This window comes from Varroa destructor, unplaced genomic scaffold (genome assembly GCF_002443255.2).
Source record: "Varroa destructor unplaced genomic scaffold, Vdes_3.0 BEIS01000007.1, whole genome shotgun sequence".
Taxonomy (NCBI): domain Eukaryota; kingdom Metazoa; phylum Arthropoda; class Arachnida; order Mesostigmata; family Varroidae; genus Varroa; species Varroa destructor.
In genome coordinates, this window is record NW_019211460.1 from 4,625,311 (window position 1) to 4,638,841 (window position 13,531).

The window sequence follows — 13,531 nt, forward strand, 5'->3', positions numbered from 1 at the left end:
ATATATACTAATATGTTATGCGGGCGCTGCACGCAATCGTAGCTCTACTAATCAATAATTTAGTTCAGCGAAAAGGAAGACCCAATGGCTTGTCCTGTCCGACTCCAACACTGTGATCTGCCAACAGTTTTCGAAAAAACTACGGCTATCCTATGCGTTGATATTCGATAGTGTTTTTAATAATATATTAGACTGTAGTTATCTTATTAGTTATGTCTGACCATCGTCAGACGTTAGCGTTAAAGCACATTGTGACAATAATAGGTGTGACGATAGTCAGATTTCCTAAATATTTGTTATGTGTTTCGTTTCAATATTCGATTTAATCACAATTGATTTGTGACTAAACATGCGTCAAACATCGGCGTTCATTTTTCTAGATTTTTATAGCATATGTATATTGGTGACAGACCTTTAAGTGACTCCTGGACCATTGCCCAGGTAGCTGTCGATCGCGCCGACGGTTTTGAGTGCGCGCCCATTGCGTTCAATGTGCTATTTACGTACCCCTATTTTGCTTGATTATAGATTAATTAATATATCTTCCGTAATTTATTTTAAATATACTTCCTCTTATGGTTGCAGTATTTTAGCAACAATCCGAAGCTACATAGGTGTCAATTTCTATGATATTGAAGATAATAGAATCTCGAACAGGCTTGGCGATGAAGCATGATACATGTCAAGTTTTCAGATTATTTTTTATTTTCGTTATGTAGATTTGATACATTTCGCAGTGTAAACGTAGCAATTTCAAAGAATAACGAATAATGAAATCTCTATATGAATGAAATTAGTAGATATTGTAAATTTTAAAATAGATTTCGGAAATTGTGGACAATATAGCACTTCATATTCGTCGGACAGTTAAGTCCCTTTGTGCAAGCAGAGCAAAGTGTTATTTCGAGTGGTGTTATTTTCGCTTGCTATATGGCAATCTTGTTAACTTTAGTCAAGAGGTCGGAGCATCATTGAGGTGACGTGACGTCACTGATGAAGGCGGTAACTGCTACCGCTGGACAGTATATATATATATATATATATATATATATATATATTATATATATATATATATCTAGGACTGACGATGGAAATCTTGTAAATGTACGTATTATATGGATACGGTAATTTTATTAATCAATAATATTATGATTGTTATATGTCATTCAAATCATTACCTGTCTGATCATGTCTGGAGATTCATAAAAAGCGTCTCTCTTGTCCTGAGTTTGTGTTAGAATCTCAAAAAATATACTAAATATATTAACCTTAAAGACTGTATTAAAATATACGTTGGCTGTAAATTGCCTTTGCTTATCCTAATATTTAAAAGCTTCTACATCAGTTTTATATACGACATGGAAACAATGAATACTAGAATAACACCAAAAAGCTGGAAGTTACACAAAGGCTCTATCCGACTATTTCGGATGCCTAGTATAGGCCACCTCGTAAAAGTTTGCCCAGGTCGTTTTACATTCTCGCTTTGAGGAGCAGCAACAATTAATTATCTAGGAGAACCTGATCTGAGCTGAAAATTATTATATACATGTAGTAATTATTGTGCTTTACGGTGGTTCTATATGCGGTCTGATTTTAATAAAGCTATAAAATGAATTGCGATAATACACTTTATAACTAATAGCTAAACGCTAATATAGCAGTAGAATAACAACAATTTTAAACACAACGGTCATAAAAAAGACGTTGAACAACACAACGACCATCAATTAACTATTATATAAAAAAAATACTGCCGAAAGTAGCAGTGATCGACAATAATGGTTACTTGTAATGATTACGAGAAAAATAGATAGTATTTTATTTTGAACCTGCTTTCTGTGTGTTTTGCTTTTTTTCGGGACCGCTTATTGAATCTTCTGTATTAACCGTTGATGAATTTACGTAACTGTAGAGCAATCGGAGCTTCCTGATTGAATCTTGCATTACTGTCGCGTATCTATTTCTTACAAAAGGTGGCTTACAACTAATCGAAAAATGCTAAATTCGCGCAGTGAAATGTCATCAGACTGGACATCAATATATAGTATGAAAATTGCGTTTAGAGTCATTAAGAGTATATGCTATCATTCAAATCATGGTTGTTACTGATAACAACTCTCATTTGGTAAACATTTTTAGCAAAAACATGGCTGGATTTTTCATCCGCTGAATCTAATTTTCTAAACCAGCCGTAATCGATTACTCAATTCCTTGTTCAATTCATGCCATTTTTTTAAATACTATTGGCACCAATTAGACACACGTGTCCATTGTTTATTTACCGTAATTTTTTATTCTATACGTGTATCATAGAATATGTGACGATTCAATTATACTGTGATTTATTTACAGGTAATAGTTACAATACTTACTGAGTCTGCAAATTATAATATTAACGAAGTAGAGTATTAAATGTGGAATTTGGCTTGCCATTCATTGAAAGCTTAATGCCCACTCAAAATGACTAAATCCGAGTAATCAACTAAATACAAAGTATCGTTACAACTAAAAAAAAAAACAAAGGCCATCCGCTATGAAACTTTATCTCTTCTTATTCTGAAATTAGCACTTTTCAATACTTTTAGTAAAATACTTTGTTTTTCTATCTGTTTCGATTGGACTCCTTCTAATTCTAATAGGCTTCAAAACGTGAGTATTTGTCTCAAAGGAAAGATCTATTAGAAATACATTTTAAATAATATTTAGTGCCAATACCATTCCTGTGAAAATTATCAACGAAGTCATTTCCAGGCCTAGCTATTTTTCCATGGTAAATGTCTTCCGCGACAGTCTTTGGGCATCTCCAATAGGTCTTCTTGATATAGGAACTTGCTAAAAAAACTTCAAATTAACAAACAGTACAACCTGCAAAGCCTCGATTTAATGTTTTCTTCTGAGATACCAGTCAGCTTACGTTGTGTAGCATATTTTAAAAGCTCTATGTTTAAGGACAACCCAAATATCGCCGAAACTTTGTTCTTTGAAAACACATCGTTTTCTTAATTGTCTCAAGCTTTCTATACGCGAAAATTATTCCATCATCTACTCAATTACAACTGTACTTCAACGTTTGAATACAATTTACAAACAAATGGAAGAAATATTTTCAGGCAGCTTTCATATCGAAAACTTACTTTGTATTGGTTTTCATGTGTACGCTTTCGTATACACAACATACTCCGGATAATTACACTCGAAGCAATAATATATTTGGAGGCGAGAAACAATAACACATGGTCGTTTAAGCTGTAGGTACCGAAAATCTTACACCTTCATATATACGCAATACAAATATAGGCTTGTTCAATACGCCCGCCTTAATAGGAAGATGTAGTATGATATTTGAAACAGTTTAGCAGATTTTAGCGCCTGTTGCTGTGTTAGGCCAAAGCCAACACTATGTGTGCTAGTTAGGCAACCACTTGTTGAGGCTGCGTGTTTGAGGAGGTTGCGATTCAAATGAAGGCTGGAAACACAGCTTTGTTTTTATCGGTCTCAAACACAGACACACGTATATGAAGCTTCTGGTCGATGACTGGTCGAAGCTGGCGCCAAATAAAGATGGCAATATTTTCAGCCGTACTGCGTAATCAAGCAAATACATTAAAAATATTAACAAAGGTTATCAGAGATAGTACGTGCTAGGTAAGATAATAACAATAGTTGTGAATATTCAAGCAAATAGCTAATTTTGCCACGCTAGTTTTTTTAATCGGCTTGGGCCGTTTAGACATCAATTTCGACTCACGCTAGCAACCTAATTGTCGTTCTCAAACAGCCTAAGAATATAAATCTTGGTAATATAAGTTATACATACCTGACAACGTTTTTGAAGTAGGGTATGTCAAGATCGAGGTTTTTATGGTCGACAACATCCAGTACATTGGAAGTGATGAGGCGTTTCAGATCCGCTAGGTTCATCACCATACCTGTCGTTTTGTCAATTGGTCCTGTAAGAGCAACCTCAACTACACAGCCAAAGATATTATTGAAATCTTTTCGTTTAGTTTTACAAAATACATCTTAGAAAGATTAATAATATTAATAATTCCACTTTTTTGTAGAAAAGCAGTTAAATAAAGCCTTTTTACGCTTGATAGATCTGTGTTAGTTTATTCGCCAAGGATCAGGGCTTGGATCGAGGGTAATGGTAATTAAATTTTGAGAACACCTATGGTAACACCAAACGCTACGGCGGTCCAGTTGTAGATACTTTACAGACCAATACCCTATAGTCTGCTAAGTTCATCTTCACTGGGGCTGGTATGGTTGAATGGATTCAAAATGTAGGATAACTTAATTTCTAGTGTTTTGGTTTTTTGTTTACTAGATTGTGCTGTGGATACAATAACGGCTTTTCGATGCCTAATCCACACATTTCTGGTATAAAAATGCGCGGCTGCTTATTTCTTCACGGTACAACTTCATCACAGTCCACAGCTCGTGACGCTGGAGAGCGAATCATAACTCACACGTTAAAGCATTGCACATTTTTTAAAGAGGCAAAAGCAAATATCAAAATACAACCAGAACTATCTCCGACTACGTAGCGAAAATGGTCAAGTTCAAAGAAGAACAGGGGCGGAGGACAAAGAGGCAAGTAAGTCATCTAAAATTAACCGGATTTTTAATACAGCAATAACCCTACGTTTTCCGTAACCTACGATTTTAACTTACACTTGTAGTTATGCCCGTGTCCGTTGGGGTTATTGCACTTCCCGAAAATCTCTTGATTTTTAAAGGGCGTCAGTTCGGGACAGTGTAGTCTATGACTAGCAGAGAACTGTTCGGTGCGACAAATGGTCACGTAAACTTCACCCGAATCGACAGGAGAATAATCATCCTCAAGAGATACGGTCCCGTCGACACCAAAGGCGGTGTTTCCTTCAGCCCCTTCTGCATCGGTTGCTTCCGTCGCTTCGGTCACGAATACAGTTCCATCTCCGCCGCCGCCACCTGTATCTGGGCCCCCATTCCCGGTGCCACTGTCCACTTGCTATTCACGTTCAACACGTCATATACGCAAAATTTGATATATAGTATTTGTGTCCACGTCGTAATATTTCTGTTTTAATGCATATCTTCTCCGCATACTTTGAACGTTTCTGCAGTGATTTTAAGTAGTCAAGTTAAAAAATTAAACAACAGCTCACATTGAATTGTTAATCGGACTTACAATAGATTAGAACGATTACTCCGATGAATGGAAGGTATTGTCGCGAATTGAAGTAAGCGAGCATTTCGAACACATTATATAATACAAATATACAACGCACCTCCGAAACGACAACGACTTGGGGTTCACCAGAACCTGTTCCAACGGCTGACCCGTCTGATGTACCCAGCATGTATCTAAAATTGTTGCAAGGTCAAACAGCATATGCAGAATTAGCCTGCATTGTATAAGGCTCTTAGGCCTTATGAGCTTATACAGGGCGTCCCTAAGTACTTATAATAGCAAGTCGTTTATTGAGTAATCTATTCAGAACAGAAGCAGTTGCTTGAGAAAAAATGCCTTTAAGATTAGTACGAAAATTGACTAGCAGATATTGGTCAAAGGGCCTTACGTGCAAGCAAACGTTACTTTAAACTGCAATTATACCAACTGAGCAAATATAATTCACAAATTTTATCTACTTTTTTTATAGCTAGTGCGGGAACCAACCGAATATTGCTGTTGTGTTGTTGTTGTTGTTGCTGCTGCTGCTGTTGTTTGCCTGAATATTGCAGTTGTTGTATCTGAAGGTGCTGGATATGCTGATCTTTGCCGGAATAATTTGTCACATTGTCCTGATGTTTACCGGTTCGGGCATGTCTCTTGATCATGGTCATAGACCCGCAGATATCGCGTTTGCATACTATACAATAGGCGTTACGGGATGCGCTGTTTCGTGATAACCACCTATAAACACGTGCCCAGAAAACATTGCAATGTTTATTAATTGTGCACAGATTTAAGTCTCTTTGAAATGCCAAACAATATCCTGGTCCAAAATATCGAATATAACCATATCTATTTCATGCATGCCAATGGAAGAGACCCTCATGGACCAATGTATTGAGTTCAAAAATAGCTCTTTAGGTGGATTTATTTGGAGAACATAACGCGCAGAGGACTCATACCAAGTCTATCTCAAAAAGCTTGCGTATGTAAAATCTCTGGATGTATTTGATAATAAGCAAAATAGTTTGTATCTTAGTTATCCATAATTCTTGTTGGTTATTCGATTTCCCGCATTCTATGCAAGGCGCTTTAAAGCTAATCGCAACCGCCTTCTCACCATCCTAATCTTGAAAACAAAATGAAGTGTTTTTATGCCAAAGAGATGTATTTTTGTAGTACTTTTTATGGTGTGAGATGTCTGTCAGTTTAATATCTTTGTGATTCGTACCGTCAACACATGGTTGATATTTTCAAACTGTGCAGTTAGTTCAGCTTAGTCTTAAATTTTATCCGGCTGCAGGTCGGGTAATTCATTGAAGACCATTTCGTCATGTATTGTCTTTCCGAACAAATTTAACTATATCGTATCAGGAACCAATTCTAAAGGGTGATGGGCAAAGTTGCACTTTGCCTTTATGAGCAGTAAATTCAGCTAGTTCATTGATGGCTAGTGAAGCAGACAACCTAATCCCGAAGTCTTCAATCCATTCTGCATTAAGTTTGTCGTTCCCAGACGCTTTTACACAATGCTTTTATGCACTTCTAATATTTACACTGGAATTTCGTAGCACATATTGTCTGCTCCACCGTTCTAAACAATTCACAACCAATCTATAGACGTTATTTTTTTGGTGAGGGCCAAAATCTCTTTGCGCCGACATTTCCGTGATAGGCAATAATATCGGTTGCCTAGTCGAAACCGATTCTGAATACACAATAGGTATCGACGCTGATGATATCGACGCTGGCCAAGATAGGTGTACGCATTTCAAAATGTGAAAAATTGTAGAGTTTTATCAGACGGTCTACGCCATCGAGGCAGTTATTATTGTTATTATTATCGTTGTATCCTTTGAGATCCGCAAATATCAAGTCAAGCATCCACTTACCCTTGAAACTCAGGCTCGTCCAACCAACTATTCCTCCATCTTTTCTTGTACTTGAGATAACGAGATGAACCGAGCAGTGGAGAATTCCTGTGACCGGTTGCAGCTACTTCTTCAGATTCTGACAAACGTTCATCATATGACATGTCTGAAATGACAATGGTACTAGGTTTATTTCAGGTTGCTTAGGACTTATGACGATAAATAGGGTACAAAAAAAAACCGATTACAACAAACGCAATACGTTTGCCTTTAAACATTTAACGTAACTGGACATATCAGGCACAGACACAATAATCACATACGAATTAATACATAGCGGTGATAAATATTACCATACACAGCGCATAAAAAGTGTACACAGGATCGTTTAGTGCATGTTACCGTGAAGTTACAACATGGAGAGCAATTTCAGTTTTGCTTGAATTGATTTGTATGATTCATTTTCGGCTACAGTATAGCAGTTATATTAACGTTTCATTGATATAATAAAGTATTTCTTTTATCATTTAGGTGCTCTAAGCGGCTTCTTAGGTTTGAATTTTTAATGACTTTCTGTATTGATGCCTTGCACTGGCTGCCTGAAAATAATCAAGCTTGTGCTTTCAATGAATTGTATGTGAAAAAGATTTACACTACATATATGAGAGAAATGCAAGTGGGGAGTCTTTTACCAAATGCCGAATTTATAACACATTGAAATAAGCTGTGAGAAGGATATCGTGGTCATGTCACCCTACACAATTTATTACTCTCATCTTGAAGTTGGTGGTACATATGATGCCATGACAACCGATTCTACTCACTGCAAAATTTGCCTCTTATCCACACTTACACACATTCAAAAACCCATTTGTAACCAGACTCCGCAGACGACGCATTTTTCTAGACTATTATTAAACTACATTGTTCAGGTCGGAAATTGTATGTGGTTTCTGTCAGTACAGACGATATAGATTTCATCACTGCATCTTACGGAATAAATAAACCAATGGCCTTATCGCTTTGACTAAAAACTTGGAGGCTATTGCAACGGCGCCGTAGGGTCACACGAGGTAGGTCGAAATTTCATCCAGGCCTTTAGATAGACTGAGTGTATCATAAAGAAAGCTTTTAAGTTAGAAGGTTGTGCGGCAGAACGGCCTTCCCTTCCCCATTGATCTTTTAGATGTGTCTCTTTTTCCTTTCTCATCCCTCTGCTATTGCTGTTGCTACCCTTCCCTTCCTCAAATTAACCTCCTTGGGAAAGGGCGAGAGGATCCAGTTCCTAAAACCAACAGAATGCCCCTTATCCAAAAACACAATTGGCGTGAGTCTAGACTGTATGCTAACGTATGACATACGACAGGAAACTTTGTATGTTCGCTAAATCTAATAATTCTATTATCATGAAATATTTGTGCGCAAGGACCCTGTATAAACTCGCAGACTGAGTTACGTACTGGCTCTTTTAGCTCATAGTGATAAATGTGCTTTATTATTTAAAAACGAATTATGCCACTATGCTCGTAGCTGAGGTTGGAAATAGATCAGTCAAACTCAATTTTTTATCATTGGTTCGTTCTACATTATGGATTTTATACCGCCTGCTAGGACGATGGCTCCATCGTGTTGTTGGACCTCCTCAACGTTTTCATGGCTGTCGGCCTCGACGCTACCCTGAGGATTATCCTGGTCGTCTTCCATTTCTTCAGTACCTTCAGCAAGCTCCACACCATGACTTCCCTGCATAGTAACACCAGGCTCTATACGTATTTGTACAGTCTCACCCTCCTGCAAAGATAACAGAGCCCTTTCCTAGAACTTACAACTTGAACTGGCAAAGTAAAGATGCCGATGGCAACGGAGAGACAAAAAGGCTGCTTCAGATATTTCTGAAAAACCCATGTTTAGAACTACTATATACTCCTTTAAATGCATTTTGCAAGCCTTTGAACGACAACAATTAAAACAGAAGACTCACTTAGAGAATCAGCCATTTAAACTGGGATTAAAATAAGGTTATTGCAGAGAACGTCTTAACCCTACTACGGTTCTTAATAGATATTTTCCTCCACTCACGGAAAGTAACAATGAGAAAAGTAGTAGCTGCGGGTAATTGTCAATACCTTTCCATCTTCCTGTTGCAAAACATTAACCACGAGCTCTTTTGACATCTCTCCTTTTATCATTGCCATAGCCTGCTACGCAAACTTTCGTTAGCTCCGTCCGTTGTTGTTACAAATCCTGCAAAGGACGTTCAGCAACAAATATATAAAGATTAGAAATTCTACAGAGATTCAAACACATTTGGTTATTTCTGGAGAGTCATCAAGTTTATAATAAAGTCAAGCGGAAACAAGGGCCTTAGGATTCGTATTCTGAATGTATCGTAATGAAGCTCAAGCTAACTACGTTTAGACTGTCTTGTACGTGCTGCTCATGTTGATAGACTTATAAAGACAAAAATATGTGTATTTGACCAGTTTTGAATGCCTAAAGGCCATGGTATCACTATTCATTACATTTGTGTATAATTTTCTATAGACCATATATGTTCAAGCCTAGAAGAGTATATTTGCTCTGCAGAGTGCATATTAACTATTTTAAGACATGCACTGAACTGCTTTGTTAAAAATCAAAAGATTTACAGTCAGATTAGTCACCACTTTAGTAATGTATTTCATACCGTAACATTATTTTTCAAAATGTAATAATTCAAGAAAAACTATACTTCTAAATTGTTTGAGAAACTGCTTAGATTTCATGATGTTCTTGCGACACCCTTGCATCGACTTCAATGTAAAAAGTGCTATATTATTTTCGAACAGTATACAACCATAGCTTGAACTGGTCAATCAAGCACAAGGGAGTTTGCATTGAATCTAGTCAATGCGGTTTGAGTTACCTAAACTACGCTATATAAATATATCTTCAATGAGCATTTCATGTCAAGATTAGTGTTTCACATAGGCCTAAAACAAGGCAGAAGATTACAGATAACAACTTCTCTTGCTACTAGCTAAATATAAATGGGTTGCGCCTAGCGCAAAGTCGGCTAAGACGACATGAACCAAATACAGACTAGGATAGTACTTCTAATAATAATATAATATATCATATAAATCGAAAAAAACGTGAATGCTAGCACTTTAATGAACACATGGTGGTTGTTTAAATTAATGTAATGTAATGAGAAAGATCATATCGAATGTTAGCTTTACATCCTATATTAGCGACGCTTTCCAGCTATTGAAATGAAGTATGTCTATGGCCGGATTCAAGACACTTTCAACCACCTCACCAAGTGTCTCTAGGTTTAATAGGCAAGTGAACAAGGACAATGAGGCAGACTCAAAAAAATATTTTTGTGTTTCACGTCCGACACTTCAGACGGCTGGTTGCTTCTCGCCATCGAGCCAGTGTCATAGGATTCAAAGTTGCGCCACTTCATGTGTCCCTAAGATTAGTGGGCAAGCATTTTACTGCGCTGGCACGGGCGCGATGGGAAAGATCCTGACACTGGAAAACATGATAAGGAACAAGAAGACAAAAATCTATCTAGCCAATTTACGACGATATACATTACGATGCGGTTTCTACGTAGGAAGCTAGAAATGCAGATGTTACTCTGACGGCCGAAAGCACGGTCATTCATTTATAGAATATACTTATGGATAGAAAAACTTTGTAATACCGCTATAGGTGAAGGCAGTCTTACTTACTTCTAAGGTATGATAGCCGTTTAGTAATCAAACGAACGTTTAACAAGTTTAAAATAGTCTACTTTCAAAGAGTAATTTAGTAGATGCGTTCCTCATTTTTAAGTAATTATGTTGCTTAAAATAAACTTGGCAGGTGCGAAGAATTGCTTTCTTTATATAATTTGAATTCAAAATATTATTGCAACGAGCGATAAGCAATCCTAAATAAATGGAGAAATCATTAACAGATGGTTACAAAATGCATGTAATCATGAGTGAGGAACCCATACTATTAATAATTAAATTAATTTAAACATGTAACTTCCTACATTTATCAGCGAGAAAGTTCAACCGTTTTTAGCAAAATTGTTTCGCCCATCAGGTTTTTGACAGATCATAACGCTGGCTATGTCTCGGGTTGCCGTTACCGTTGCAAGACGTATCCCGTTAGAATGGAAGTTAGCCTTTTAACTTAATGTTCAGGTAAACTTGTAGCGCATATGCTCAGGGGATAAATATTGTGATTAATATTAGAGGTTCAGTTATTTATTATTACATTTTATTATTAAATTAAATATAACCATTTGTACAGCCACAAACCTATGTACAAACTGCTGCTTATTTTACTAAGTACATTAGTATAATTCCATTTACGTTTGACATTTATATAAATTTTATGCAAGATGTGCCCAGAACCTACAATTTTAATGTCTGAACTGAGTCTTTTAGATTATTTTTGATGACCTGCAACAAGATCTTGTATTATATGTTCACTTAATCAAAAAACCGGTTATGGTTTATCACCTATTTTTGGTCCTAACTTATGGACTCCTAACTTAGGAATACGCAAATAAGACGATACTCTGGGCGACCTATGTTCAGCGTTCGGCCGACCAGATATTAACACCGGTCTAGAAGACGGCGTTCATAATCACGATATATTGGTTTATGTGAACTGGATACTGTCTAGTAAACAAATATTTCTTTAGTATACGTTGTTTTAAGCGAAATAAGCAATAATTATGTAGAGCCACGTTTGGGATATATATTTGGTAAGTAGGATAAAGTATCTTGGCCGGAGTTCTGTGATATTTTTAATATAACTTGTGCTTAGAAAACCTTAAATTCAGTTTACTTTCAAGTTGACATCGTTCCTAACCCAGATTTTCACAACTCTTGGCTGCAATGATTATTTCGTTACTCAAGAACAACTTGTATCAGATCACACATGTTCTTTTTTGACTAGATGTTAAGGGTCTGTACTTGGGTGGTTAATACTACCCACGACTTTTTTGCCACGTTCTTGTAAAGCATCCATCTAAAGCATATTGGGTCGCAATCATAGACAAAAAATTGATCCGTGCATTTTTGCGAGCTTTTCTAAGTGGCACTCAGTGAGCTCGTAGCTTATGAACTCGTCTTCTATAAGCTGAAAGCGTGAGTGAGAATGAATCTTAAAGAGTTGGTATTCATTAAACCAAAATTAAAAAAATCATGTAGATATGAGTCTGCGTAAATATATATTGAAGTGGTCAAGGGTATTGTCAACTTCGTTTTGATTCTCAAGCTTTCTGAAGTGCTTTCTTTGGTTTTGGCTCATAACCTTCTTAAAAATATTCCGAAGCTTCTTAGCAGATTTGCTGACGGATCGAACTGAAAGAATCGTGTCTCTTCATCAGTCGAGGATGAATACAGTGTTTGAATCTGTTCTATCCAATACGTCTATTTACAGCCTATTTGCTTTTCTTTTTGCAAAAGCTTTAGTTCCTTCTACACAAATTGTGCCAAGGTAAGTCTCGTGCCCATCATCAATCGTATACAATCATGTGAACCATTTTCAGACATATGGCCAGGTACTAAACCATTACTTGGCCTTCATTTTTTCCACATTGTCGTCAATTAGAGACGTTCGAAGGACAAAAACGAAGTAAGTCTTCAACTACTCTTAAGCTTTTTTAATTTTTTTTTTAGAATTATCATAGTACTTATGATTTCAATGATGGCGATTCACTACAGATCTTCTTCGACATCCTCAACGATTTAGAGTGAGATATTTTGTTCGCGACAAAAATGATTAAAGCAAGCTTTTTGTTTTACATTCTTGTCAATTCTAAAGATTATTGAGCATATTTCAGCGTCTAACATAACCTACTCTAAACAGATTCAAAATATATCACTTTTCGAGCTTTACGTAACAATTAGATACATATGCATATCGGTGCCTAATTGGTACTGAACTTATACGCGGGCTTGTGTTGAAATGAAAAATTTCCAGTAACTAATTGGCAAAATCTGCATTTAATTATAACGTTTGGTTAACCGCTACGATGAACAAGATAGCTTAACTAACAAAAATTGTGAATAACGTTTAGGCTCATAGTATCTGAGTATCTGAGTTAACTAATTATATTGCGGATATAATCGTGCCACACTACCGGTGTCAATTGTCAAACACCGCAGCTACGAGATACCACCACGATCTCAACTGTGGTGCGTTTCACAAATCAGGTTCCTCACCTCTGGGTGACCAGTTTCCCGTTGACTGGGGGTGCTTCGTTCCAAGGTGGTACGTCCTGTTCGGGCGCCAAATCTCACCGGTACCAAACATGCTATAAAAATGAATTTCGTCCGCACCACAACAGACACTCTGTGCAGGGATGCCAATATCGAAACGGCTAAATCTCCGCTAAAAAAGCGGTAAACAGAGCAGTTGTCTTAAATTGAAAAACATATCAGGTGGTATATTTCTAATCAACTCAATCATTACATAACATCTACGTTCAATGTCTAATAAT

General features: G+C 36.8%; 1 protein-coding gene across 7 annotated transcripts; it reads right to left on the reverse strand.

Annotated features, from left to right (window-relative positions):
• Positions 1-1,795: 1,795 nt before the first annotated feature.
• Positions 1,796-13,410, reverse strand: LOC111253723 (uncharacterized). Of its 7 annotated transcripts, none has more exons than XM_022813550.2 (9): positions 13,254-13,410; positions 9,162-9,279; positions 8,637-8,778; positions 7,057-7,201; positions 5,669-5,905; positions 5,280-5,355; positions 4,681-4,999; positions 3,821-3,971; positions 1,796-3,585 (listed from the first exon to the last, which is right to left on the reverse strand). In XM_022813550.2, exons 2-9 carry the CDS (start codon positions 9,228-9,230, stop codon positions 3,459-3,461), a joined length of 1,266 nt encoding a protein of 421 aa, XP_022669285.1. In that variant the 5' UTR covers positions 9,231-9,279; positions 13,254-13,410; the 3' UTR covers positions 1,796-3,458. The 7 variants fall into 7 exon arrangements, with proteins under 7 accessions (XP_022669285.1, XP_022669282.1, XP_086830602.1 ...); XM_022813547.2 differs by having other exon boundaries at positions 8,637-8,826; XM_086974476.1 differs by lacking the exon at positions 13,254-13,410 and adding an exon at positions 13,172-13,190 and having other exon boundaries at positions 8,637-8,826.
• Between the last annotated feature and the right edge of the window lie 121 nt (positions 13,411-13,531).

Excerpts from the sequence above, each read along its gene's own strand:
- LOC111253723 (XM_022813547.2), bottom strand. The coding sequence starts at position 9,230 with ATGGCAATGATAAAAGGAGAGATGTCAAAAGAGCTCGTGGTTAATGTT. Across the intron at positions 5,356-5,668 it reads CAACACAACAGCAATATTCG|ATACATGCTGGGTACATCAG; the intron begins GTTGGTTCCCGC and ends CAACAATTTTAG. Across the intron at positions 3,586-3,820 it reads TACTTCAAAAACGTTGTCAG|TACGGCTGAAAATATTGCCA; the intron begins GTATGTATAACT and ends TTGATTACGCAG.